Source organism: Battus philenor, unplaced genomic scaffold (genome assembly GCF_028537555.1).
Source record: "Battus philenor isolate CCGP_79_NKW_IND1 unplaced genomic scaffold, ilBatPhil1.0.hap1 SCAF_10, whole genome shotgun sequence".
NCBI classification, from domain to species: domain Eukaryota; kingdom Metazoa; phylum Arthropoda; class Insecta; order Lepidoptera; family Papilionidae; genus Battus; species Battus philenor.
The window spans coordinates 9,952,199-9,979,326 of NW_027181662.1; the positions used below are offsets into that span (position 1 = coordinate 9,952,199).

The 27,128-nt window shown below is 33.4% G+C and overlaps 1 protein-coding gene across 6 annotated transcripts in view; it reads left to right on the top strand.

Annotated features, from left to right (window-relative positions):
* The window catches only part of LOC137925467 (homeobox protein abdominal-A homolog), a 190,065-nt gene that overhangs the window by 137,942 nt on the left and 24,995 nt on the right, over window positions 1-27,128 (top strand). Inside the window, exons 4-5 of one of the 6 annotated variants that reach the window (XR_011107667.1) lie at window positions 2,671-2,689; window positions 5,438-6,815. Coding sequence is in view for 4 of the 6 variants with exons in the window: in XM_068768916.1 (XP_068625017.1) it covers window positions 7,570-8,161; window positions 14,780-14,839 (652 nt within the window). In the remaining 2 variants the exon portion in view is untranslated. Of the gene's footprint in view, window positions 1-2,670; window positions 2,690-5,437; window positions 6,816-6,983; window positions 8,162-14,779; window positions 14,840-27,128 lie in introns of those variants that run through there. The other 5 variants (XM_068768916.1, XM_068768923.1, XM_068768931.1 and 2 more) reach the window with 5 other exon arrangements.

The following is a 27,128-nucleotide window of genomic DNA, read 5'->3' on the forward strand; positions in this document are numbered from 1 at the left end:
CAGTTACGCACGATATCCCTCTAATCGTAAGCCAACACACGCCTTCACAATATTTTGAGTAAACGACCTCACTAAACCTTAATACCATCTTTGATACTATACAGTTACAATATTAATCCTTGACGAAAACAAATATAACAAAACATATTTTTAAACTTTGGTTGTTCGTTACAAATTACTATTTTATATGGGGAATATTTATGCATGTATCTGCATAAAATAAAATAAATATATAGTACAAAAAATTATATACATTTAGTTTTCTTAATTTTAGTCGTAGGGTGTTCATTGATTCCCTTACCCGAAGATTTCCAATTAAACCAGTAGGAAGAGGCAATTTTAACAAGTTTCTTTGTCCATTTTGTGGGTGGACATCCTTAGAAAAGCTTGCTGGTCCTTGGTTTCTACTTTAGAACCTCCGGGCCTCAGTAGCCTAACCTATTAGTTCTAGAAGAATTTTGAATTTTCCTCTTTTTCTACTCGTATAAAAGTTAAGTTATGTTGTAAGTTGCATGCATTTTATGCAAAAATGTTACGATAAATATTAAATAAAGTACAGGAACTGACACCATTCAGCAAGATAACAAAAATTCATTAAGAACATCAAAGTTTTTCGTGATGCGAAAGATAGGTTATTAATAATTGCAGTGTATATTCATAACTGGGCTCATTTATAGGCAGTTTGGGCGTGCTTGAACGGGGAAGATGGAGCGCTGCATCCTTTATCGAGGGCGGGCGGGCGACGGGGCGGGCGGCGCTCGAAAAATTGCACATAAATATTGAAGCTGCCACTTACACGTGCGCCCATCGCCTGCAGTTGCATAATGTGGATAAGCTCCTAAGATAATCTTTTCAGTTCCTTATAAAACCTATCACTGCGTTCAACAACGAATACATGATAATTGGCTATCGTTGGAAAAACTGTAAAAATCATAAATGTATTAAATGAGTTATACATATATGTATATACAATTAATTAATGATACACCCTATCCGAAAATGATTGGTTCCAGAAATAATAAATAACGCTATAATAATACAGGAACAAAAAGTATTTTCAAAATAAGAATTTTGGTTAATAAATTAGAGCAAACTTTGTACTCCCAGATATTATCGGTGTGTCGCATTCTAAGAGAAATATAAATTAATGTAACTTGTTTCAAAGTTATCTTTTTATACAGGAAATATGTGCATCCAAGCCTTTAAAGCTTTTGCACCTAAAACAATCAACCTTTATACTTTTTACTATTGTTCCATATTGTTAAATATAGAAAAGAATTGAAATAGATTACCGCGTTAAATCTGCGATTAATGTTTTATTTTGCAATATATTACCTGACATCACTCTTTATTGAAACAGAAAGTCATGTTGTTCTCGTTTTTTCACGGATTAATTTTTTTTTTTAATATAGTCGCGATCGTAAGTAAACATGAATTGAACATCATTTTTTTAAACGAAATAGATTAATTTAAACATTCTTATGTTTAAGATGTTGAATCTGTCAGAAAATTTGAAATTATTGTGGAATAAAATTAAAAATTATTATTGTGGAATGTCCACATTATGTTGTCGTGGTAGTGCGTTGTGAGCCCTCTTTCTTTTTCTTGTAGCAAATTTCGCAACAATCTCACTTATTATGCCACACAAATTTCCGCGCCCCCGGCCGCCTCTAGACGTGAAATTAAAATTTTCTACTTACCCTCCGGCTTGTGTACCGCTGGAATGTCTTAATAAATATCCTACATACAAACTACGTTTGTTATAATTCATTTTATTTTTTAAATAACTAAATTAATAATATTACATGCACAAAGCAAATGACATGCAACCATTGCATGCTCTAGGTTAACAAAAAAAAAGGAATTTTACATAATCTAATTTTAACACGTATTAAGTAATTGTTATTATTTTTATTTGACTATCTCCGATTCCAGGAACAAAAAATATGAAATAAACACACAAAACAATAATCATAAATAAATAATGATATATATGTGGTGTTATATTCGAAATATTAAATGACTCTTAATATATTAACATTTTAGTGTATTTAATCTTATAAATGTCTTAAATACAATTATTCATAATCTCTCCACCTAGGTGCGAGGTCGTCTGAGGTCGTAGCCGCCTAGATGCGGGCTGCTTTCTTTCGACTGATCCTGTTGGAAGCCTTGGAAAGATCAGTAAAAGACGTCTTTCTGCTAATATGATAAATGAATCATGATTTTTTTAAATTAGTTTTAATCTGATATCCGCCCTTCGCCTGCGCCAACCAGAGTATGGATGTTATTCATCAGTAATGAACAGTCACGTAAACGCGGTTTCAATTGACGATAAGTCATGAGATATTTTTATGAATGATTTTTATTAACACACGACTTCGTGTGAACAGTAATAACTGTTTTAATTTCAACATGTTTACCCTAGCGAGTAAAGCGAGTAAAAACTCGCCGTTATCGTGCTTGGAATCTCATGGTTCATCAATATAAACAACTGCGAAGAAAAACAGATTCATACTCATTTTTAAACGGTTATTTTCAAGAATTAGATTTCTATGAGGGATTATACAAAACTTTATTATATTTTCGCTGCACACAAGTAATGAATACTAATTAAATAAAAGTAATCACTTGATTATTATTTTTACTTATGTAATTTTTTTGTTTCAGGTTAATTACGGATTATTGGGTAAGTTACTTAAGAATTATTTAATACGATACGATATTATTTCGACACGAGAAATTTTTTGTATTTTTTAATGTTTAACGAATTAATGAAAATATTTATGTATAACGTTATTTATGAAAAACGTTAACATGATGCTAACGATATGATAAATGTCACGTATTATCTACTTTTAAACAAAAATTGATTGCAAGCGAAGCATTATTACCTTTGACAGACGCACTAAATGTAAGTCTATGTTGAACGTAAACAAATTGTAATAGACGGCGATCGTCAAAGGCGCAATAACTGTCTCATGTCGCGTCCAGATGGGCGTCACATTGACAGAGCGAGTAAATATCGAATTGAAACCGTCGGATCTATAAACTGGTCGTTAAATCTCGCGGGCCGATAGTTGTAAATTCTCTCAGGAGTCGAGAACTTTTACGATGGACGTACGCCCCACCCACCTGGGATTTTGTGGCTCGCCCGATGGCCTCTTACCCATCGATCCCCAATAAAACAGGGCGTGATGGTGCACCGGTCTCTTTGCTCAAAGGCCTACACTAGCATTTAGTTACATTTTACGTGTTATGCGATTATATACCAGCACACGCGAACCACTATTGTGCGTCGTAAACTTTGTATGGACGAAATATGGATTGTAAAATTTCAGCTTGTAAAATTTTAAGGTTATTGAGATGTTAAAGCGCTTCGAATCTTCTGTGCTATCGAGAGTGAAATTTTTTCCACGTTCACCAGAGCCTATCTTTTATTGCAATCGTTTTTATAAGTTATTTTGTCGAAATATATTTAATTTAAATCTTACGAGGTGATGTGTGTTAATGTGTATGCATGTATTAGTAACCCAAATTGATAATAGTTAATTCAAGCGCCATTTCGTGGATCATAATTTGTGAAATAGAAACAGGGTAATTACAATATCATGACGCGTAAATCAGATCCGATTGTTGGTATCAAAGTTATTTGAAATGATGATACTTTCGTCTACCATTCTTTATCTACTATCTATATAGTTTTTCGTAATTTATAGATAACAGCTTTGTAGTATATAGCGGTCCTAGGTGAGTCTCCTCCGAGCCCTCGAGCTTTGTTACCTTAAAAGAGGTCTTAGATGGGACGCCCTCTCGGTCAGTGTGCGAAAACCCGCGGAACCTGCAAATATCACTTACGCAGGAGAAGTCTAAACCAAAAAAAAGATATAAATATTAATTTTACCTATCCCGTAGTTGAGTACAGATAATAAACATTACGAAAAGTAACAAAATGCTGTGCAACATTAAAGCACGATTACCTATTTTAATATTTTATTTGCCTTCGGAAACAGTCCTGTACGAGCGTGTACTAAGTAAAATGATTTTACAAGTAAATCCTGTTTGTGATCCTCTCTCCCATAGTGATAACATTCCTTCGGTTTGTGATTTATGGGGATACAACATGGCGAAAACTCCAACCTAATTTCCGGAGATTCCAAACACATGTTCCTTCAAGATGGATAAGGCGACCTCGAGAAGGTCGCTAACTTAATACCTTCTCGTGGACGTCTGTCAACCTGCCTGTGTCTGGCCCCAGAGGCCACCGATTCAGCGCGCAATATGCCTTGTCGTCTGCCACTTTAACTTACCAATCAGCTGAGTCTACGTCGCTAATTATCGTTCAGCTATGAACCTCCCCATTCCTAATTCGATCTTGTTGGGGAATCTCGAACATAGTCTTATATGTGGAATATCTATCTCTAGTTAATGTAGGTTTAACGTACATACAGGTAATAGGTGCATATTTCTTTCAAATGTTATAGTGCAGGTGTATGACCTTGACGTAACTAAATAGGATTACAAGGTTGAAGGAATGTGCTGTAACAAAAGAATAACTGCAGACCTTTTATAATTGAGAATACGCGTTATGGATGTGCTCTACCACAATGAAGATTTAATTTTGTAGTACTGTTTTTCTAACTGGATTAGACTTCCTATTAGAAACTCAAATTCTTATTCGGGCGTTATTTTCATTTAATGTATCTTATATGAATTCTAAACTAACCTGGTGTTCTTCGCAATGTGTCTTATTTGAGAAATCGTAAAATGAAAATAACCAAATTATTTCACGATTTTAAGTATATCGTTCCAATTCTATGATTAAAGACAGCAATTCACAACACATGTCACATATGGGTACGCGTTGTTCCATTGTAAATACATTAAAATGAAATATATAACGTCGGAAATAATCATCATCTGGTCACCCGATAGCCGAAACTCACTGCAAGGTGCAGGCCTCTCTCGAGGATCGTCACGATGGCTAATATTACCCTGGCTGCATCCAGCGTCTTCCGACGACTGTGACTATGTAGTCGGTCCAGCTAGTGGGGAGCCATTCCGCGTCGTGTTTACCTGCTCGAAGCGGTAACACAGAAGTTAAAACCGTTTACCTTCGTGAATATTGTCATAATATATTACGTATACAATATATGCTCTAAATTGAACTCTGTAACTACTACTAAAGTGTTAAACTTGGGAGGTGATAATAAATTAACATACACAACATATAAGTATGCCAGTTGTCAGAAAAGGGTTACTGAAAAAGAAAATTTTTAAGGGAGTCGGAAACAAAAAAAAGGTTAGGAACCACTAATAAAAATGATAATATTATGAATATTTCTATTTTTGGAATTATCTGGAAAATGCGAAATAAATCGTTCTTTATTTCATTTCAATTGTCAGGTTCTAAATAAAATTTATGCTTGTTTATTAGATTTGATGCCCGCTGGGTCCCCAACGGCCTGGAGTAAATACCGAGGACCTGCAAAGGCAGCGTAGACCAACCACCGATAAGATAAATAGACGTCCTTGTAAAGATTTTTTGGAGGCCGCTGTATGCAAGAAGCTTTTAACCGGTCTTATTAGAAATCTATTACTGAGTATATCCAGCAGTGAATGTTCTGGGGTTGAAATAATGATAATGTTAATTATATTCTTTATAGAAAAAATGTTACTCTTAATGCGTTCAAGTTAAGCCATAAAAATGCAGATATTTTTATATATGAAAGACCTTTTCATAAAAAATTAAAATATTGAATTAATAGGTAAGATATATTAATTCTTGGTATATTCACTATCGTTTATGTCAAGACAGTAAATAAACTTTAATCTCACATAGACGAAGACAGGTGCATGCAAAGAGCACAGCATTCGATCTAATACGCTGCTTTGCACCCGATAAAGCGGTTCTTTCGCTGCTAAGAGATATCGTCAAGAAATAATAAATATTTTTAACGATAAACGTATTACTTTGTATTAATGTTGTGCTGTAATGAAAACTAAAGGTTAATTTTAATTACCGCCGTCACTACTTTATGATGAAGCAATAAAAATCATATTCCAACAAAATAAACATTAGATAAGCACATAAATAGCATTTAACCTCCATATTTACAATTTAAAACAATTTAATAGTGATAAAAAATTGCACCTATCGTAAAACAAATGACCCTAACTGGCCATATCATTGCTCCCTATACATTTGTGGCATAAACATCACAATAACAACATAAAACCTATACTTATGCAATGTTCTACTGCCTCACCGTCGTACCAGCGACCTGATAAAGCTGAAAAGGCAACTTAAGCCCATAAAAACCATGCACTAAACTCAAGCCACAATCGAAATGGTAGTAAACAATTAAATTTCTCATGCAATAAACGGTTTTATGTCACGAATCATAAAGTTTGTTATTGAGCACGTGGTCGCTGCAGTTACGACAAGCGTCGATGAATGAATCGTGCGACAAGAACAGTGATAGTGTGAGATAGAGATGGTAGACACCCGTTCGACCACGTGGCTGGCGTAACACAACTTCGTGCAATTCTGCCTTTTCATGAAATAAGTTAAACTATGAGAATTTTCATGTTTCTTATTAGAATTGTTTTTTCAACTCTTGTGACATATTACTATATAAAATAATAGCATTAAATTGTCTGAAAACATTTAATATTTTGAATACGAATTTTTTGTTACTTATCCGAACGATATTTATTGTTACAAACTTTTTTCTCAAAGTTTCATATAATACTGACTTTACATTTTAAAGTTTCTTTTCGCCTTATATTCTCATGTACATTATATCCACTAACTCGTTACACTTCTTTTATGTAATAAATAATAGATCGAAATTAATATTTACAACGAATTTGTCTTATATATGTACCTTTAACATAGTGTATAAAAGTCATTAATATTTTATCACGCAGCCATTATTTTTAAAATAATAATCCTATGTATAAATGTTTACTAGCTTAATTTAGTATCTATTGTTTTTCATAATGGATAAAATATTTTATGACTAGTGTATTTGTAATTATTATAAAGCTTGTAATAAATATAAACTTTTATAAAGTAAAAATATTGTTGTTTCGATTTTGCTTAACACCATTCACTTTGACAGCTCGAAGTGCCGAAATGGTTTGTGATTGGCGGCGGATGTTCTGCAGCGGGGCACTATTGGCGCAGCGGCGGGGGAAACGGGTGCGCGGGGCTGCCCGCCATTACCAACAATGGCCGTCGGGAAGCTCGTTAGCGAATAGCTTTTATCTCTTTCTAATATGCACCAGGCAGGTAGGAATTAATGAGACGGAGAGGTTTCAGAGCGCGCGCGTCATAAGTCGTGCGTCTCGCTCGCGCGCGCGGCGTGTGTTCTTGCGTCCCGCTCGGGGCGCGCGGCAGCGGTAACGCTCGCCGCGACGGGGAATTCAGAGTCGTAGAGCCTCATACGCGGGTCATAAACGATCCGCGGCCATAGTAGAGGTGCACGCGCGCGAATCGATCCGAATCGCCGGCGATAAACGCATCCGCGAGGCGAACGTCGCGCGCCGCGTCGCCGCCGAGCGATGAGTTCCAAGTTCATCATCGATAGCATGCTCCCGAAGTACCACCAGCAGTTCCACCACCAGAACTTGTTCGCGGGTGCGGGGGCGTCGCCGATAGAGGCGTCGCTTTCGTCGTCGCTGTCTTCGTCGCTGTCATCGTCGTTGTCGTCGTCGTTGTCGTCGTCGCTGTCAGGCGCCGCGGCGCTGGGCGCGGGCTCGCCGGGGGCGGGCAGTCCGCAGCGGTCGTCGTCGTCGTCGTCGGCGTCGCCGGGCGCTCCCACGAGGATGTATCCGTACGTGTCGCACCACCAGCAGTTCGGGGGCTCGGTGCCGTTCACGGGGGTGGGCGCGGACGACAAGAGCTGCCGGTATCCGGCGGCGGTGGGCGCCGACCCAATGATGAACTACGCGCTGGGCCAGCACAACGGCGGCGCTGCAGTTTCGGCGGCATCGGCCAGCATGGCAGCAGCCGCTCAGTTCTACCACCAGGCAGCCGCATCTGCTGCCTCGGCCGCCTCAGCCGCCTCCGTGGACGCGATGGGCGCCACCTGCGCCCAACCCTCCGCGCAGCCACTGCCCGACATACCGCGCTACCCGTGGATGTCTATCACTGGTATGTTCACTTCATTGCATGTCTTCCAATTTTTGCTGCAAACAATCGTTGCTACTATTTAGTTAGTTTACACATCTCGTACTGTAGTAATATTTGACATTTGATTTGTATTTTTGTTTTATCTATCTTTTATCGTCTTAATTTATACTTTTATTTAATGTTTATATCGAAAATTTAAAATATATTTATTCAAGTAGTATTTGAATAGCCAATTGAATTGTCATATATTTTAACATTATATGTAGTAAGCTAACCACCGGCGCGCGATGCTGATATGCTGAGAAGTGCCGGCACGAAACTTAACATTTAACGTAGTTAGTCGTTTTTATGTCCAAATAAGCTTTACATCCATTTCCAATTGCTATTAGAAAGTATTTTATTATTTTATATTTGCTGGAGGTCTAATAATTTTGTTATACTTCAAATTTAAGTACATTCCTTATGTTAGATGCGTGATCATTGTAACTGTCTATTGGAGTAAATAAATAAAACCATTCTGTAAACATATACATCTCGGAAAATCAATAAGATTTCATAACTATTTAATTACTTATTTACGTCATATAAAATAATATTAATTGCTGTTTATGGAAGTAAAACGAGTATAAATGCAATAAAATTGGCCATTAACTATTATTTTTATAGTCATTTTCATGTTTAATGGACGCCGGATATTATACAAAAATTATTCGGTCGACGCGTTGCTGATTATGTTTTAACGGCTTGTTTAATTACTCACATTCGTAATTAAAACTGTAGATATGAATATAATTGTGAAGTTTCGCGTTCCGCTTAGCGCCGCTAACAAGGCGCAGGTATTTTCGCCGACGGCCGAAAATTTTTTTCACACTATTAAAAATTACATTCATTTAACTTCGACAAATAACTACAAACAATTATATCATACCAAGAATCCTAACGCTCAAAAATAAAACACCTAAAACGCTAATGGCTTTTACTTTATATACTTATATACTTCACACAAGTCTTATTAAAAACATTAAACATAAATAAATAAATAAATAATTTCATTAAAATAGAACTAACCTAACTTTTATGTTAATTAATTACCTTACATGAAAAAAGAATGTTTGTTAAGAATTTCCCGCGCTTTAGTACCATGGGCGGAAATGAAAACGCATTCGAAATGTTTTATATAAAAAATTATAGCCTCTGTTTTTGCTATAATAATAATTATTATTTTTTTTACGATTGTGTCAAAAACGACAGCGTTAAATTAATTGTATTGTTATTGGTTTAATTATAAAAAGTTAATAGAATATTTATAATAACTAAAAAACAATTACAGTTTGTTATAACTAATATATAATATAATAAGTAATAAAATCGATTTCAAACTATTTTTAATAGGATACCAAAAAGTAAAAAATTCTTAATGGCCTAATACATAATAACAGACAGAAAAAGATTTTTAATTTGTAAATTAATTCTTCAGTTAATCAAATTAAAAATAATTGCCTGTTTTTAATAGGATAATACCTTTTTAATAGTATTATTTACTTATAAGAATTATATAAAACTAAAATATATATTTAGGTATATAGATATGTGTAAATACTATTTATTTCGTATAAAGATTTAAAAATAGATTCCTTTTTATCATACCTAATTAAAAAAAGCTATTACCTGCGTTTCACTTATTAATGGAATAATTACTTTATATATATAACAAAAATTAAAATCATTTGATTGGTTCAATAATAATAATTAATTAGTAAAGCTAATTACAACAATGATGAAAGTAATTGAAACAAATTATATGCTTTTATAAAGATATTATTTTTGGAAAGATTCCATACGTTTGTCCAAATCACTTAAAATCAAGCACGATTAAACTAGATTCTTTGAGAATACTTGAACAGTGAACTGTTACGTTAATGCTTAATTTTATTAAGAAGCACTTAATTGCTAGGCGGTAAAGTGATATTGAATTGAAAAATATTGATAAGTGAAGTGTAACATTTGCCGTTGTTACACTCGGCGGCGTTATCATTTGACCCACAAAGCAAACAGAACTAACCTAGGACATCGAGCACGTTTTAGAGCCCGCGTTGCATTCCGCATGTCGCATACATGTGGGGTCCACTTTGTACACAAAAACGGACGCCCATTACCGCACTTAACTGCCTGTACGCTTTGAATACAATGGCACAATTAGTTTTATTTGAGGTTTTATTATCGTCTAATACTAAAATAGTCTTTCTAGATCGTGCTGTGTTAATACCTATGCGGGTCTCATACGAGCGTATCGATAAAAATGGCTCTCCGTTTATCGTACAATTTGCCTTGCCTTCCGAATATTCATTCGTACATCATAATCGTCATATCGCGTCGCAATGACATAAGAATTCTGTTCGCGTCGAACAAGCGCAGGGGCAAGGTGTCGCAATGGCAAAGTTCCAACACCGACGCCATACTATATAACTCCTGATGTATTACAATGAAGAATCACATCCTCTAAAATAAATGTTATAGCTGTTTACTAACATTTATAATGCAGAGTATATAGCATATATTATTTTGACGTTACGTGAATTTGTTTTATAACAAAATTTTAACTATTTCATGTAAATATCTAACTTACGACATAGTAAATTCATTAAGTTTACTAGTAAACACCCTATATTATGTATACAGGTAGGTTATAAATAAGTGTAACAGCCTTAAAGTGGTGTATATATTGTCTATTTACTATCAATTAATATTTGGTAATAACGTTGTGATAATATACAAAGAAAAAGCGTTTTCAAAATTCATATTCCTACATATTAACATTAATTGTTATTTTCTATCTGTCCCTGCAGACATTGTGCTGCCAAAAGTTATTGGCTTGATGCATTTTTTAGGTACATTGGTATTAGTTTTTTTTTTTAAATAAATGATGAGTAAAACCAATATAGATTGAAAATAGGTGTCCTTTACTTTGAAGATTTTTACTAACAAATGAGCTATGTATTAACCTGTATTTATGCATATTAATATTAAATAAAAACTGAATAAATAAAACTAATTTATAAACAGTTAAGAATACAAAAAATTAAAAAATTATCATAATGGCGATGTTCGACTAACGAATGTCACATTGATAACAGAGGTTACAATTTCGAAATCCGCAGTACATCGGAAAAATCCATTCTCAAAAATTAAGACAAGTTTTTACTTATACATAAAATAATGTAAGTTTTTAAAATGGGCGACAGATGTTATTGACGTGTTTTTTTTTAATTTCAGCCACGAAAATCATTGGTACAAATTTGTTAATTAAAAAAAATAGTAAAACCACTCTTTACTTTTACACCAATATAATAAATAGCATTATTCAGATTTTGGCATAGACGCATAACATAAGAGTTTAATATATCTCATTTTTTATATATATACTACATTTTTCGATTTAAATTTTTAATATGTTTCGTTTTAATTTGCAGTAGAGAATTATAGCTCATGAATGACTCCTCTAATCTCCAATTTTAAAGAAAGAACCCCGAAAGGACATAGTTGAAGTATTCTTGTATAAATTCGTATTTCCTCACATTATAATAACGTGTGAATCGTAAACATTTTTGCGTCCGCTTTTTACCGACCTTCCTGGCATATGTCGGTCGTCCATAACGCGACACGTAAAGAACCTCATAATCAAAGCCGATGTGCCATCGTAATGGACTCGTAGCTCAATCAAATTATTTGGAATGGCCTATAACCGACTTGTTTTTATTTCATAAACGACTATTTATGTGATTTGTTGCTAATGTTAGATTATAAAAATGACCAGAGCGGAGGAACGGCGTATCCGTCTCGCACGAAAGCGACACAAAAATACGGCAGCAGGTGCTTGCGACACCACGTGCTTGAAAATAAGATGGCGGACACGTCGACTGGTGTTGCCAGTTTTAGAAAGCTTAATTTTTAAGTGTACTTAATATCGCCTACGAATTATTTCCAATATAAATATAATAGATTAAAATTAAACATAAATAAAGATATTACAACAAAATTAAATCTTGTAAACGGTAAATTTCTTAATAGCAAGAGACTCAATCTAGTTCATAACATTCATTCATATTATTATATTGTCTAAATTATATACTTCCAGCAAATGAAGTACACATTATGTAAAGTTATAATTCATAATAATAAAATTATCGACTTCTAAACTTTCTACTGTATTTTTCGAGACATTTAATTATTTTGTTATCAGTTTATTTAATATAAGCTGTGACTTTCTCTGTGTAAATATTTTAGACACTTTCGATATAGCATTTTAAAAATGCACTGACTTTCCTTAATCTATAAAATAATCTTTGCTCTAATTAAAAATATAGACAGCGTTATTTATATTACTTTTTTTAAAAGCCAAGTTAATAAGCTCATTTTCTGTCGCTAATGGTACCCTGCCTCAAGCTCATTGGTTTTACGTATAATAAATAACTTGTGAATATAAATGATAATATAGTTTTAATCGTTTTCATAATTCGAATTAAGTACTATACATGTATATAAAATTTATAGTTTACTATCTCTGCCTCTATATGTTTAGAAGTAATTAACTGGTCGCATTTCAAGAGACAAAATAAATGAATGCTATTGTATATAGAGTGATCATTTAATACTTAGATTTAATTAATACATTGGAAATAGGTGCGATAACTTCAAATTAATTACAATAGATTATTTGCAAGTTTTTTTTTAATAATTGTTGAGTTAATATATGCATGTTTTAAGTGTACATGGTCATAAAAATATAAGTGTCACGTTCAAAATCAAACTACAAAGCAACAATGGCTGGAGATGTAAGGACGCTTACCCTATCGGTGCATATTTAGGTAGTCACATGTGTGCGCGCGCGTGGGACGCATGCGCCGAACCAACATGGCCGCCGTCGACCAATCGCGCTGCATCCAAACCCGTGTGATAATGCCCTGCATGCTATTGATTGCTATTAATTACTATGCCGACTATCCACATAATAGATACACTTTAATATGCACATCAGATGATCTTTTTATAAAAGAAAACAATAAAAGTAAATTTAATCGTCTGATTTTTAACATGTAATGTTAACAAAATTAGTCAAATATAATATTTGATCTAGTCTATTCTTCATTTAGAAAATTACAACAATTTCCTTTATAATAAACTTAAAATATTAACGTCTCTTCAAATTTACGCTGTGCTTTGAAAATTCTAAAAATAGTCATAATTTTATAAAAAAAATTATTTCAAATGAAAACCTTTTCTAAACAAAATAATGGTTTACACAAAAGGAAGATAAGTAAAAAGTAAAATAAATGATATTACTATTCTCTCACTTCGTTCTGAATACAATTATTATATATAAATAAATACACGTTATAAAGTTAAATAATTTTAGATAGAATGTAGACAAGTCTTTAAAAAAAGGAATTATTTGCTTTAGTTCTTCTTGTAACCAGCGTTACTATTAGAAGAAAATAATTTTTTAACATAACTTTTAATACTAAAAAGGGAGCACTGTATTCCATTATCTTTTTAATTTAATTTTACGTAGCGTGAAAGTCGTATAAATAATTACTAATTAGAAAGTTAATTACGTAAATGTTGTAAAAAAGAAAACATCAGAAATTTGCCGGAGGAACGTTATTAACTGTCGCCCTGCATTTTTAATTCGTAATCAAAGGATGACAATCGAGGATTATTTTCCAAAAAAATACAGTTGGTAACATGACTAAATTATTCATGTGCAATCGATATAATGCTCGCTACTTAATCAAGTTTTGCATGCACCAACAAGTAATTAAGGATTGCATACTTTCTCATTTGACGTTTCCGAACGATAGTGGAATAGCTCTAATTAAACATTAAAGAACTTAACTAACTTCGTCCTTAATTAAAGCCTACCTAATTGTTCCGTAATACTAAAATACAATGTCAATATGATAACGATTAATTAAATGTGGTTTCAAAGTCAAAATTTGGTTATATACAGAATAAATAATGATGAAAAAGATCATATAAAGTTATTATATATGTATACTGTCTATACAAGGTGTGTGATTACTTTAAATGACGATTGTAGTTTAAAATCACATATAAAAGTATTATATTTTTATTATTGTACTTAAGCCTCTGTAAATTTAAACTGTACAAGATTATATCATAAATAGAATGGATGACAAATTATTAAAGTTAAAAAAAAAAAACATTTATATACAACCGCTTAATGTGTTCTGCACTACACTTATGTTTTATACAAAGAAATACTTATCTCATCAAGTTATTGTCATTTAAAATTATATATATCAACCTTATATAACAAAGATAATCACCGAAGTTCACGTTCTATGTCGTATTTTTCAATATAAGTATATTACTATAAATAAGTATTGTTATAATTTATTTTTAGTTATCATTTTAATTGTGATATGTGTTATGCTATAAAAATCGCTGAAAATTTTTAAATATCTTTGTACTCTATACGTAAAATAAACTAATCATGCTTTTTAATTTTTTATCTTTATTCATTTATTTATTATTGACGTTTACGTAGTTTTACTTTTTTATTAATGTTGTGCATGTGACTGTGCCGGAACAATGAACATTCAATACGATTGATAATAGATTTTCCGTTTCCAGATTGGATGAGCCCCTTCGACCGCGTGGTCTGCGGTGAGTTTAATGGTATTTATCGTTTCAATTTTATTTTATTTTTTTAGTTTTAAGTCTTACGTCCATTGGTATAAAGGTCTTAACACATACGCTTCGTTCGTAAGTCTAACTCTATCGACTTTGTACTCGTATAATAGATGACTCTAACATTACAAAAGGACCACCCAGCTACATGTGAACATATCAACCCATAAACAACAGCGTAAGGCATCTTTATTGTTAACTATATTTGTCTTAGACAATTTGAACCACAAATCTAGTTCACTTCTGCGCAACTATCGGAAAATTAAGTTTAAAAGAGATAAAGAGAGATTTATTTACTGAACTTTTTACCAACTTTATTCATAAATTGTAAGAACAGTTAATTACTAATATTTAGACAAAAACTATAAACATTTTTTTATTTCTAATAATTCTTATTTATTTATTTTTTATTTCCACGTTACTTTAACTAAGCTATTTATACATAAACACTGAAATAAGATGTAAATAAATTACCTTTCCGAAAGCTCACAAAATTCTTTAAGAATACGTCTCTCATAAATATTCCACATACAACCTCTTTATTGTAGCATTCTGGGAAACTACGAGGCGTTCGAAATTCAAAATTCGAATGTAACGATTAAGACACATGGTCTTAACGTGAACAAACTAATATGAATATTAATCATCTTTATTTATTAAAAGAATTGAAGCTTATGTGTAAAGACCTATAAAGTCCATATCCTCGCCATCTTTAAGATTTTTTTGCAATTATTCATTTGACATTGCTTCGTTGAATCATTGCAATTAAATTTCTGTAAATCATCGTTGAATTCCACTATTAATAACTTAACTAATTTTGGCGACTTATGTGCCTCTATACCTCTATAATATTATATAAAAATATTTTTACTATTCATAGAATATAATTTGAAATTATATTACTGTCCATGAAAAATATATTTTTCGGGTTCATAAAGCATGCAGTTTACTCTTTACAGTGGATCGAAGGCATTAGAGTACATACACATACAATCCATATTTAGAATACTATATACTTTAAAGTAATAAACGAATAAATATCAACGCAATATGACAAGTATAACCCAAAACATTGTCTGACATTCAAACAACGTAACTGAATTACTCTTTAAAAAGTTTGCACAAGTAGCTACCTTTTTATTTAAAAAAAAATGTGACACAATAGCGGCAAAAAACTCACCTACCTTTTACTGAAATAAGAACACAAAAGGAGGATAAAGGGTTTATTAAGGTAGTTTGAATTGGCACTTTCTCAACAAACTTCGGACAATGGGGAAGAAATATAAACGTAAACATTAGAATAAAAAATGGATAGAGAAACTTTGCAGTATTGTGTCTGATAGGTAGCTATATTTTGTCTATACATTAACATTATTAACATAAGTTTAGTGTGTATGATGTAACATTATATGGTTTCCACAATCTTATACTTGTTACAAGTCTGATTACAGAATAAGTAAATAATGACAAAATCATAAAGCCTTATTAAAAAGAATGAAATAAATTAACGAAAACAAAAAATATATGAAATAGTACGTACATATGAAAATTCAATAAATATAAGAAAGAAAATCAAAATATAAATGATAATAAAACAAAGATATACTCTTTGTGTACAAAAGACTAAAGGGTTTCAGAACAACAATTCTGGTGAAAGTTTGGTTATTTTATAAAAAAAAGGATAACAAAAGTTCACGGTAATAAGGTTGCGCAAATTCTCTTATTGTTGAAAATTGCATTCCTTTGTGCTAAGAAGATGTTTACAAATAAGGTATAAGTCAAAGGGTTTTAAATCACGGTGTCGAAAGCTGTTAAAACAAACTTAGAATGAGCCCCATTGTTTTGTTGGCACTCTCGCAAATTGCTTTATTACCCAACGGCTTGCGGTCGTTTTACGAAAGTTGACATCACCGAAATCGCAGTCAAAACATCGACTTGCTATCACATACTTGAATACAGAATATTCGACCGAGACAGTTGAATCGCTGCTACGTTTTTATCCGCACTAGCGGCTACCGCAAACAACTGAAGTCGTTTCCGTGCAGTATTTCAGATAAATTCGTGATATAAAACAGTCACACGCGCGAATTTATAGCTTCACTGCGCTCATCCGTACATTGCCGCATTAATACACCTTTATCATCAATATATTTTAGTAATCGAGCAAACAAAACTTATTATGCTTTTAGTGCTTATAAAAATCGTTTTATAGCTCCATAACAATTATGAGCTAATCGCTGTCAATCGTAACTCTACAGTTATAAGGCGTTTGAGACTAGTGAAAAAACCTCCGCCTGCGAACAATAACAGCTGAGAATTGACCATAAAGTGGCGACCTTGCGGCAATAAAAATTTAACGAGTCGGGCCCGCGGCATAGTGTTGTATAAACAGAGTACCAGATTTGTGGACGTGACTGTCATAGACAAACCGACACGGCATCTGCGCGTTGGCGCCAAATTCTTATTAGCAGATACAAGTTTTTCTTTTGCTTGCTATAAAAACAAACGAAAACATTTTTTTTATCTTTAAATAACATTCTATAAGTATACATAAGTTATATTTATATTATTAGTAATAGAAACATTGTTTTAATAAAACTTGAACTATGTGTTGTTTAGTGGCATGTTATTTTTTGATATTATTTTGGTTTTGTTAAAGACTTTTGTTTTATTTTCATCAATATAAAATCATGCGAAAATATTTCTAATCATTAAAGAACATTTTTAAGTAAGCATACGTTATATTAATATTTTTCGAAAACATTGTTTTTAAAAGCTTTAACTATGATCTGATTAAAACATGCTATTTTTTTTGGTAAAATTTTAATTTTATGACTAAAAATTTACATCTTTGAAAGATAATAGAGGAACAAAATATGTATTTTTTTATTATTTAAATCGTTTTAAGAGCGCTGACACTTATACCGTCGGACCTATGTAAGTGACCGGATTTTTGAAAGTGTAAATTATAGGAATAACTCAAGCTGAAATCGGAACATATTATTGATTCGCATTGAGCTTCCAACGTTTATTATTATGCACAGAGATAGCTTATCTCACCGTTGCTCTACTTTCGTTGTTTTCGGTAATGATTAAACTACCAAAGTAAAGCATAGTCTTGATCCAAAATGAATTTCTTGGCTTTTTACAACAGACAAAGAAATGTTAATGTAATTTCCGTTAGATAGCGGCAAAGAATGTCTAAGGCGCCCAAGTAAGTCTATGGCGTTAAAAAACGTCGCGTACATTTGTCGTTCAAGGCCACGATTGTTGCTATTTCGCTTATTACGTAACAAGCTATTTTAGCGTCAAGTCGAAAATGTGCAAAAAGGTTATTGGCCTCCGCGCGAGTTAATAGTTAGATATGCAGTGCAGACATGTGATACTTGCACAGACTGTATGTACAAGACAATGTACAGATAACTTGCGAATGTCGCGGGACAGCTTCACAGTGATTTTAGCAACAAATTTAAATTATTAAATTTTTCGCAAGTAAATTAATAATTGGATAATGATTTTATTTTGAACGACTCGATAAGTTTGTACGACTTGACTAATGGCTGGCGCTATCGACGCCGTGACGCCGGACTGTGTTATTAACATTGTATTTGAAATGTAAACGGCTTACTGGTTTCAGTTAATTTGAAAATCGCTATATCCAGACACGAGCGATAATTCGTAACGGTGATTTATTTAATCCGTCCGTTTCGTCGCTTCCTGCAAAATTCTAGAGAAGACGTAGTAACGTAGACACAGTTTTTTATTATAGCAGCGATATATAAGCCAGTTCTATTAATTTAAACATGAAATGTTTTACATTTTTTCGGGTTAAGTTTTTGTAGCAGTTCTTTGTAAAACATTTGCACATTTCCGCTTACTAGTGTATAAATTGCGGCTCTTTTTAAGTAAGATACGTGTAAATTAGTATGCTATAAAATATTACGACTTCTTACTATAGTAATATATTTGATTGCTTGTAAGTTAAAAGAATAATGTGAAACATGATTCGTAAAGTGATTTTATCTTTAGCTTTTTGTTGGCAGTACGTGCGTTTGTTATTTGTAATTCAATTAACTCTGGCAGCTCTTTTAATATCCGTAACGTTAACGTATGCCACGTAAACAATAATTAAAATCAACAACGGATTGCTTTTTAATATTTATTGCAATAAAAAAATATTATTTTTGAGTGATAATCATAATGCAAAAAGTGCTTAGTACACTTGTAACACTGTACTTTAATAAAAAAAATTAGTGATGATATATTGCGCACGAGAAATATATATTTGGATTAAATTTTCTATTCAATTTCTTTACAATTATCGCTTAAATTCGTTGATTTTAAGACAACCGTAAATAAAATAATTCCCTCCGGGGATAATCAAACGTCGCATCATTTTGAAGCTAAGAAATGATCTTGTCTCTTCGGACGACGCGACAACAATAAGACAAATAGCTTACAGAAAAATTGGCTGCTAATCAAAATAAAGCCGTCGGTGAAGAACGTATAGGCGAAGACAATCAAGAAAGATGCGCTGCTAGAGTTTCTTCCGCCATTTTTCCCCAGCACTAACGCTTTCCGAATCTGTTCTATAAATCCGAAAATATTAGCCAGGACAAGCGTCTTAGTCAAGAGCTACGCGCACGCAATGAGCGCCTTTGAGTAGGAATGTTAAATGCGTATTGAGTCGCAGCCTACGCCGGAGTTCCTTTACTTATGCTCCAGATCACTTCATGAAGCGCCTGTCTAAGTGATCCAAGAGCTCGGCTAAACAATCTAGCAATATTTAATGTGATATAGCGGCGCTAGCCGAGTTTCCGTAGTAATCTTCGAGCAAAGTTACATCTAGCATACAAAATCCGTAAATAACAATAACCTAACAGTGTAGATGCAACAAAAAAAAACAATTATCGGCCAAATTACGCTCATATGAGTGCCCGTTTTACAAATAAAACTTTACAATTGACACATGTAGGTGACACATTAAAAGAAACCATATAATGAAAGTAGAAAGAAGATGCCGGAATATTGTTTCATATATTTATTATTTCACATATTATACGAGTAACAACGTGTACACTGTATTACTGTGTATAATTATGTAATAAATTGATAATTTTATAAGCATTTTTTACCATAATCTTTCTTATCGGTTCAAAATAATGCAATTCTGCATCTTTATTTACATAAATGATTGCAATGTTTTTACAGCCGAAATTTTTTTGATATATTATGATATAATTCAAACTTTCGGCAAAATAAAACACGACATTGTATCTTGTAGCGCATAATACTCGTATTATATTTTTATTATTTCTTGTGAAAAAAATATTCAAAAAAACAGTTCAAATTTTTTTTCATTGTTCTTAATTTTCCGAAAGTAATAATAATCAGAAAAGATCAGGTATGAAAATTTAGTCGTATAGTAGATACCATCAACGATATAAAATCTTTAGGTGGTTTAAGAGGTTTTGTATAACCTTTATAGAACATTACACCTTTTCTTTAGATTAATTCTTATTTATTTTTAAAACGAATTTTTTACCTCATAGTACACCTAATTTTTTTTAGCGAGATAATAGAGATCAGGACGAAATTTAGTCAAGCAGACAGTTATTAACATCGCAACTAAAGCCATGTACAAAATCAAGTAATATGGTAATATTACCATTACTGCGAGTGAGCGCAAAACACTTTCACTTTAAAGTGTATTATCTATGCTTCATTTTCATCACCATTTCAGCTGTAAGGTGACCTGCAACCAACTGCTTCTTGAACTTGCCAATCCGCTATCTCGGTTACTTTAGGTCGCCTACGAATCTCCTCATTCCTGAGTAGAAGAATCCCGAGCACAGCTCGCACCATAGTTTATTAAGTGACATTGTGTTTGCGAATGTGGCCCAGAGTGGTGGAGACTGCGATTTAAGTCTTAAGTTTACCATTTGTTTTTTTTTATTTTAAGGAACTGGGTAAGAAGTTTTATGCAGTGTTAATACTCTGCACACAACAACTTAATACACAAAACTAATGTTTTGGTACATACAATTGCTGAAATACATAACATTTTTGTCCGTGGAAACGTTATGTTTGTTAAAAAAATTACTATAAATTCTTCGATACGAAAACAATTAATAACCTTTCAAACAAATATTGATAAACCATAGAAAGCTTTAACAAATCGTCGATTAAAAACTCTTTTTACAAAGGTTTTTGTGTAACATGTAACAAAAGTACCTAACTTTACACAGAGGATGTGTCAAGCTAAAAATTCAAAGGGATATACAGTAAATTATTTTTATGGTTTATTTCCATACAAACATTTTGTCAGGCATACCCTGGGTTACGCTGACCTTTCACTATCAGTCGAACCAAAAGACAGCTCTGTCGTGTAAATAAAATTAATCTTATCATTTTAATGACAAATATATGTAAATTCTATTCATATGTCCTTTGATTTTTGTTGTTTTTAGGTTATACTTAACACTAAACACTAATATGTCTTATTGTAAATAACAAAATAATATTTTGATCCGAAAAATCAACACGAGTCTTAGCATCTTCTTTTGCATGCTACGTTCACCGGACACAGGTAATAAAAATCAAGTACGAAATGACAGCGTGCTGAATAAACAGCCGCCGTAGCCTTTCAGTTCTGGGGTGGAGACCACGGAACTGCGAACAAGGCAAAACGTCCTAGCTCGCAGGATGCAGGCTACTTCCGAACAATCCTTTGGGAAATGTATAAGGGAGTGTTGAGTTGAATATGGTGAGCGGTAGACATCCTATGGCGAAAATGATAATAATGAAGTATGGATAAATATCATCCTTTCAACCAAACCTTTGTAAGCTAATAAAACCACCGAAAACTGTTACGGGCGCTAACAGTTGTAAATAAATTTAAAGATTTTGACTGTTGAAATCATTGACTCTTTGTCACTCTGTTTTTTTTTATATTATTAAAACAATTTTCAGTAATCGTTTTGCTGTTATGTCCATAGCAACCGTGATTTTTTTGTATGACATTCACCACGCATTTCAATAATATGTTAAACAGAACAGTTTATAAGACGCCAAGCAATCAAGCAAGGAACAAACAACATACTTTGCACTAAACAAATGATAGATGTAGGCTAACATTTTGCCTAAGTGTAAACGGATCATTACTACCGCATTACGAACCAATGATATAAATTGTGCATTTCTTGGTATTATTTCTGTCCACCGAATATATAAGTACAGTTCAAAATCTTAAATAAGACTATGGATAGTGCTGTTGAAATAGCTATACTGTACTTTAGAAAAACGTAAGAAGGAACTATTAGTGGAACGAAGCGGTTGATACTTACCTCTGTCTTTGCCTTTAGCTCAGTACAACAGTATGGTTAAACGTTACTAAAATTCGTAATTGTTAAGAAATTCTGAGTTGCCATTCCAAGAAGAAAATTAAATTAAAATTATGCAACTCATACAGTCACAATAGCTTTTTTTTGGACTAGAATAACGTGGAAGGTAAGACTCGGTAGGGAACGATGCACCTATTCATAATAAAGCACAGATTTTTCTTATTATATTATCATTACGTTATTTATTATTTCTCAAACCATTGATATCTGGATAGATAGATGTCATATATTTATTGAGAGCAAATGAGCTATAAATTCACCCGTTTCAAATACAATTTAAGCGAAGTGAACCCTTTAAACCAGCCTTTAGAACCGCATGACAAAATATATGCAACTCAATTATATTAATAAATTTTCCATAATTGATTAGCAAATTATGTATCAAGATATATTACGCTTATCTGTTAGCAGTCGGAGCTATGAGTATGACTTAACTTGGAATGCTGCGACTGTCGCCTTGTCCTATGAATACATCAATATTTTAATGCACCGGCTCCTAGATTTACATACTGTTTTGTAAAGCCAATCATTGGTACCAACATAATTTCCTTCAAAAGACGGTATACAGTAAATTGTTGGATCGTTTGACTTGAATGGTCAATGCGCGCGGAATTTACATAGCGGGATTAACTCTTATAAGAATGAACAATAAAATTACCTATATCTCAGGAAAACAAAAGTGTAAGATGTCATACATTACAAGTTTTTTTTATACGAGCTTTGAAAAATATTCATGTATGTAAATATTCGTTATTAATATATCATCATCCTTTCAGCTATAAGACGTGCATTAATGAAAATTAGCCCCCTCCCCCCTCCCTTGATTTCCTATAGGATCGGTCGGCCTTCCAACATCTTCCGATGACTTAAAAAAGATCACCTTACCACCTTGTTAGTACACTTCCCACAATGCACTTGCTGAACTATGGTCGCCACTTCAGAAAATTAAGACCCCAGCGGCCCTCAATTCTGCACTCTATGTTCCCTGGTCTATATCGGAATCTTGCGTTTATTTATAAACCATCTTTTTCCTGATTTGATTTCGTAAAAAATCCCAAGCATAGTCCTTCCAGGGCTAGTTAAACAACTGTGAGCAAAAACGCACTGAGGGTGAGACCACGTTTATATATACTTTATACTAGTAAAGTTTTTTTCTTAATAACCTTTAACATATATTGTATTAAATGACATTTATATGTCTACCCAGTTACATTTGACGACAGACTTAACTCGACGATGCATAACACGTAAATTATATTGGCTGTGATCCAAAGATCGCAATGAATCATTCAAAATTTTATCATAAAATTTGACATTTTTTATCAAAGTTTACATTAATAACGATTACATTTTTATTAATAAACAAAATAGTAAAACAGTGGCAGAGTAATCGTTAAGGTTTTAATATCGGGTTCGATCTCCAACAAAAACATTTAATTTCACTACTCAGAAATAATGAAGGATATAAACATATGTAACCGACATATCCAAGACAATTCTGTCTCGAAAAAGATTCATTATTAAAATTATCCAAATAATTTAAAACGTTCGTAGAAATTAAAAATGAAAACCGTATCGGTTCAAGCGTCTACAATATACATAAGTATTTTACGTCCACTTCAAAAATCCAGAATAAGCTAGTGTAGTCAACGAGCTGATTACGTATATGCACACTAATTGATAGACGTAGTGCGCAGTAAATTATTAATTAAATTGGCAACTTCAGTACGAATTTAAATGTCAAAAGATATCAGTAAGAAGTAGCCGAATAACATGAATATTGAAAGGGCAAGTCAGGCGGGTTACTTTGACCCAAAATAAAAAGCGATTGAATATTCTCAGTCGAATCTCGCTAGATTGGTAATAAGTAGCTGCAAAATCTTACAGTTGATTGAAAAAATTCTTATGCATGCATTGGCGTCGATCCCGTTACGTAATTTTATGTTTGAGTTGTTCTCTATAATGTCCTTTGGGATGTGTTTCAGTCGCTTTTGGGACGTGAATGGAGACTTTGTTCAATAGTCCGACGAACTTGCGTTGTTAAGTTTACTCTGCTTACGCCGACTACGTTACGATAATTTCAGAACCACCATGTAGTCTGCCAAAGCGGCGCTGCGAATTTATTTTATGAGTCTATCACAAGCTGAACCGTAGGTATACTAGTAGTAATGCTACGCTCTAGACAGTTTATTATATGAAATTCAACGCTACATTAGTTAAAACGTTCGCAGAGAGCTTATAAACAGCTGAATTTATAAGGTTGAACGTAAATCGTGGCAATGTTAGCTTAGGATCGCTGTTTGTGAAGTCTGATCTAACGTTAAGACGCAAACAGAATGAAGGGCAAAGTACGAAAGTCCACAGGTTTTGAATATGGGGCGTGCGCGCACCGATAGCGAGCAATCATGTTATGTATTAGGTGTCGATAGCTCTCAAAGGGATTAAATGAAATGTGTACAATTTATATCTCTATTAACGTTAAGTATTGTTTACACGGGTCTGATCACGGCTCAGAGGCCGAACGCGGCCGCTTGTGAAAACATTCGCGTCGAGATTAAAGGTGGACGTGGTTGTAACGACCAACTTATCGAGAGCTCGAAGCGTGCGAGCGAACTTACGGAACCGATGCGGTGAAGGGTTACGCATTCGTAGCTCCGCAATGACTGGACGCGGTCGCGTTTGTTTACAGCGAGCTCAGCGTTTCCTACCAGTTTGCATAACTGGAGGGTAGTCTCAATAAAAACAAATTGGCTCGCTGACCAGAGTTGGGCACTTACACACGTTCGAGGAAACCGGGCGACATGCTCGAAGGTGATTTACGGCCTTTCGAGCAACTCGCATTGCGGCACCATAAAGAAAATAAACGCACGTTGAACTATGACACTTGCAACATAACTGCAACATTTCAACGCATAAGCAACCACTTCCTTTATTGCAAGCTTTGAGACGTAATTAAAATGAGGCCATTTTCGTAACTGAGAGTAAATTTAATCAATTTATGTGAGCATTAACTACGCATTGGGTGGTTGATTATCTCGTGCAGTTCCCTACATAATAGACACCTAGTGATGATTCCTATCCGATTAAGGATATTCCCTCCTACGGTACGTTCATTAAACAGTGGGCGATATATTTAAATATGTTAGTAGAGATAAACAGTAGACGTCTCCACAAGTTAAAAGTATACAAGCACTTTAATCAAATGTAAAACAATAAAAATAAAGGCTCGCGTCGTTAAGGTGAATAAATAACAAGATAAAGGGATGGAATTATATTACGAGCTGTGGGTAGGCGCTCTATGCGGCCCGTGTGCATTAATCTGAGAGATACAATCGCGAACAAGCTCGCCGCGTAAATCTGAGATACGCATCTTGATATATAACCAGTGGGGGACGTTTTCACCTGGAGTACTACATTTGCGGAATGAAATGACATGCACTTGTGTAATAAATGTTTTTACTGAAATAACGTGCTTTATTCACACTTGCTGCCATTGTTTTGAACCAACCACGAAAAAACTAAATACATATTTAACTCTTTACCTTTATATACTGCTTCAATGTGGAGCGAGACGTGAGAAAAAATTACTTTTATACGTAATGATTGGAAATAGGTAGTGAAGGCTTTAAAGGGGTGAACGCAAACCTTCTTTCACAACAAAAACGTTTAAGGCTTTTACACTTAAAAAAGAGCCGCGTGAAAAAATTATGTAATATATAACAATGCAGTAGTTCGATTTTGGCTGAGACCAACATTTGTTCGGGTTTTTGTCTGATTTTCTTATTTTTATAGCCTTGCATCGATATTCTTACGGAAAATTGCGATATCACTGCATTTTTGGATTATTATTAATTAAGTTAAACTGTTTATTGACGAATAAAAGATTTATAATACAAGTAACTACATAAAACTTCGAATGTTAGATTAAAGAGTCAGTAACTCAGGCAACAAAAGACCGAACATCAGCGAGTTTTGTTGCATCTTGTCGATACAAGAATAAGAAAAATGTTACGCGACCATCAAAGTAATAAGTTCTTTAACGTTGACATACATTATACAAAACTTTTGAAAGCTATTTAAAAACAAACCACGTCGTTTATTAGATGAAAAATGAATTAATAGGTGCGTACAACGAAACATTTCAATATTCACTTCCTAAAATTACGCGGTATTCCTATTAAAATGTAAAACAGTATTTTTTAATGACTCTACAATGTTTTATGGTCCCCAAGCTCGCCCATTATAATTATGAACGCTTCTATAATTAAGTTCCGTGCGACGCAGAAATTTACGTGTGCCCACTTACACGGCACGGAGGAGATTTAAATAAATGAACTTATAAAAACTGTTTTGTTGTCTCTTTCGAAAAAAGAAACGCCAACTGGACAATAACGTGTACGTGTGCGTCCAATTAATACGACTTTTACGTTATTTAATCACCTCCGATGAGAAATTAAAATGTGATTTTATTGTAGAGAAGCTTAATTGTACGATCCGAGAATTTTTGACGCGTTTTCCTTTTGAAATCGGCCGACTGCGTTCCTTTGGATGCGCGCATGTTTTTTTTTAACTCGATAATAATATTAAAGTTACTTAACGACTTTATCTAAACGGAGTTTGCAATAACGCTACAGTTGTCTGGCTTTCGCATGCATGAATTATGAAATTTATCCATGTTTTACACATAATGCATAGGTTTTATGTTGAAACAACCGTTGGGAAATTATAATCAAGAAATATTTAATTACTACTCTAACCACCCGTACACTCATTGAATCCAAGACATTAACACACCAGCGAAATAAAGTGACGTTTTATTCTGAGTGTTGTATTGATTAACAATTATTTACTTTGTAATTACTTTTAGACAAATA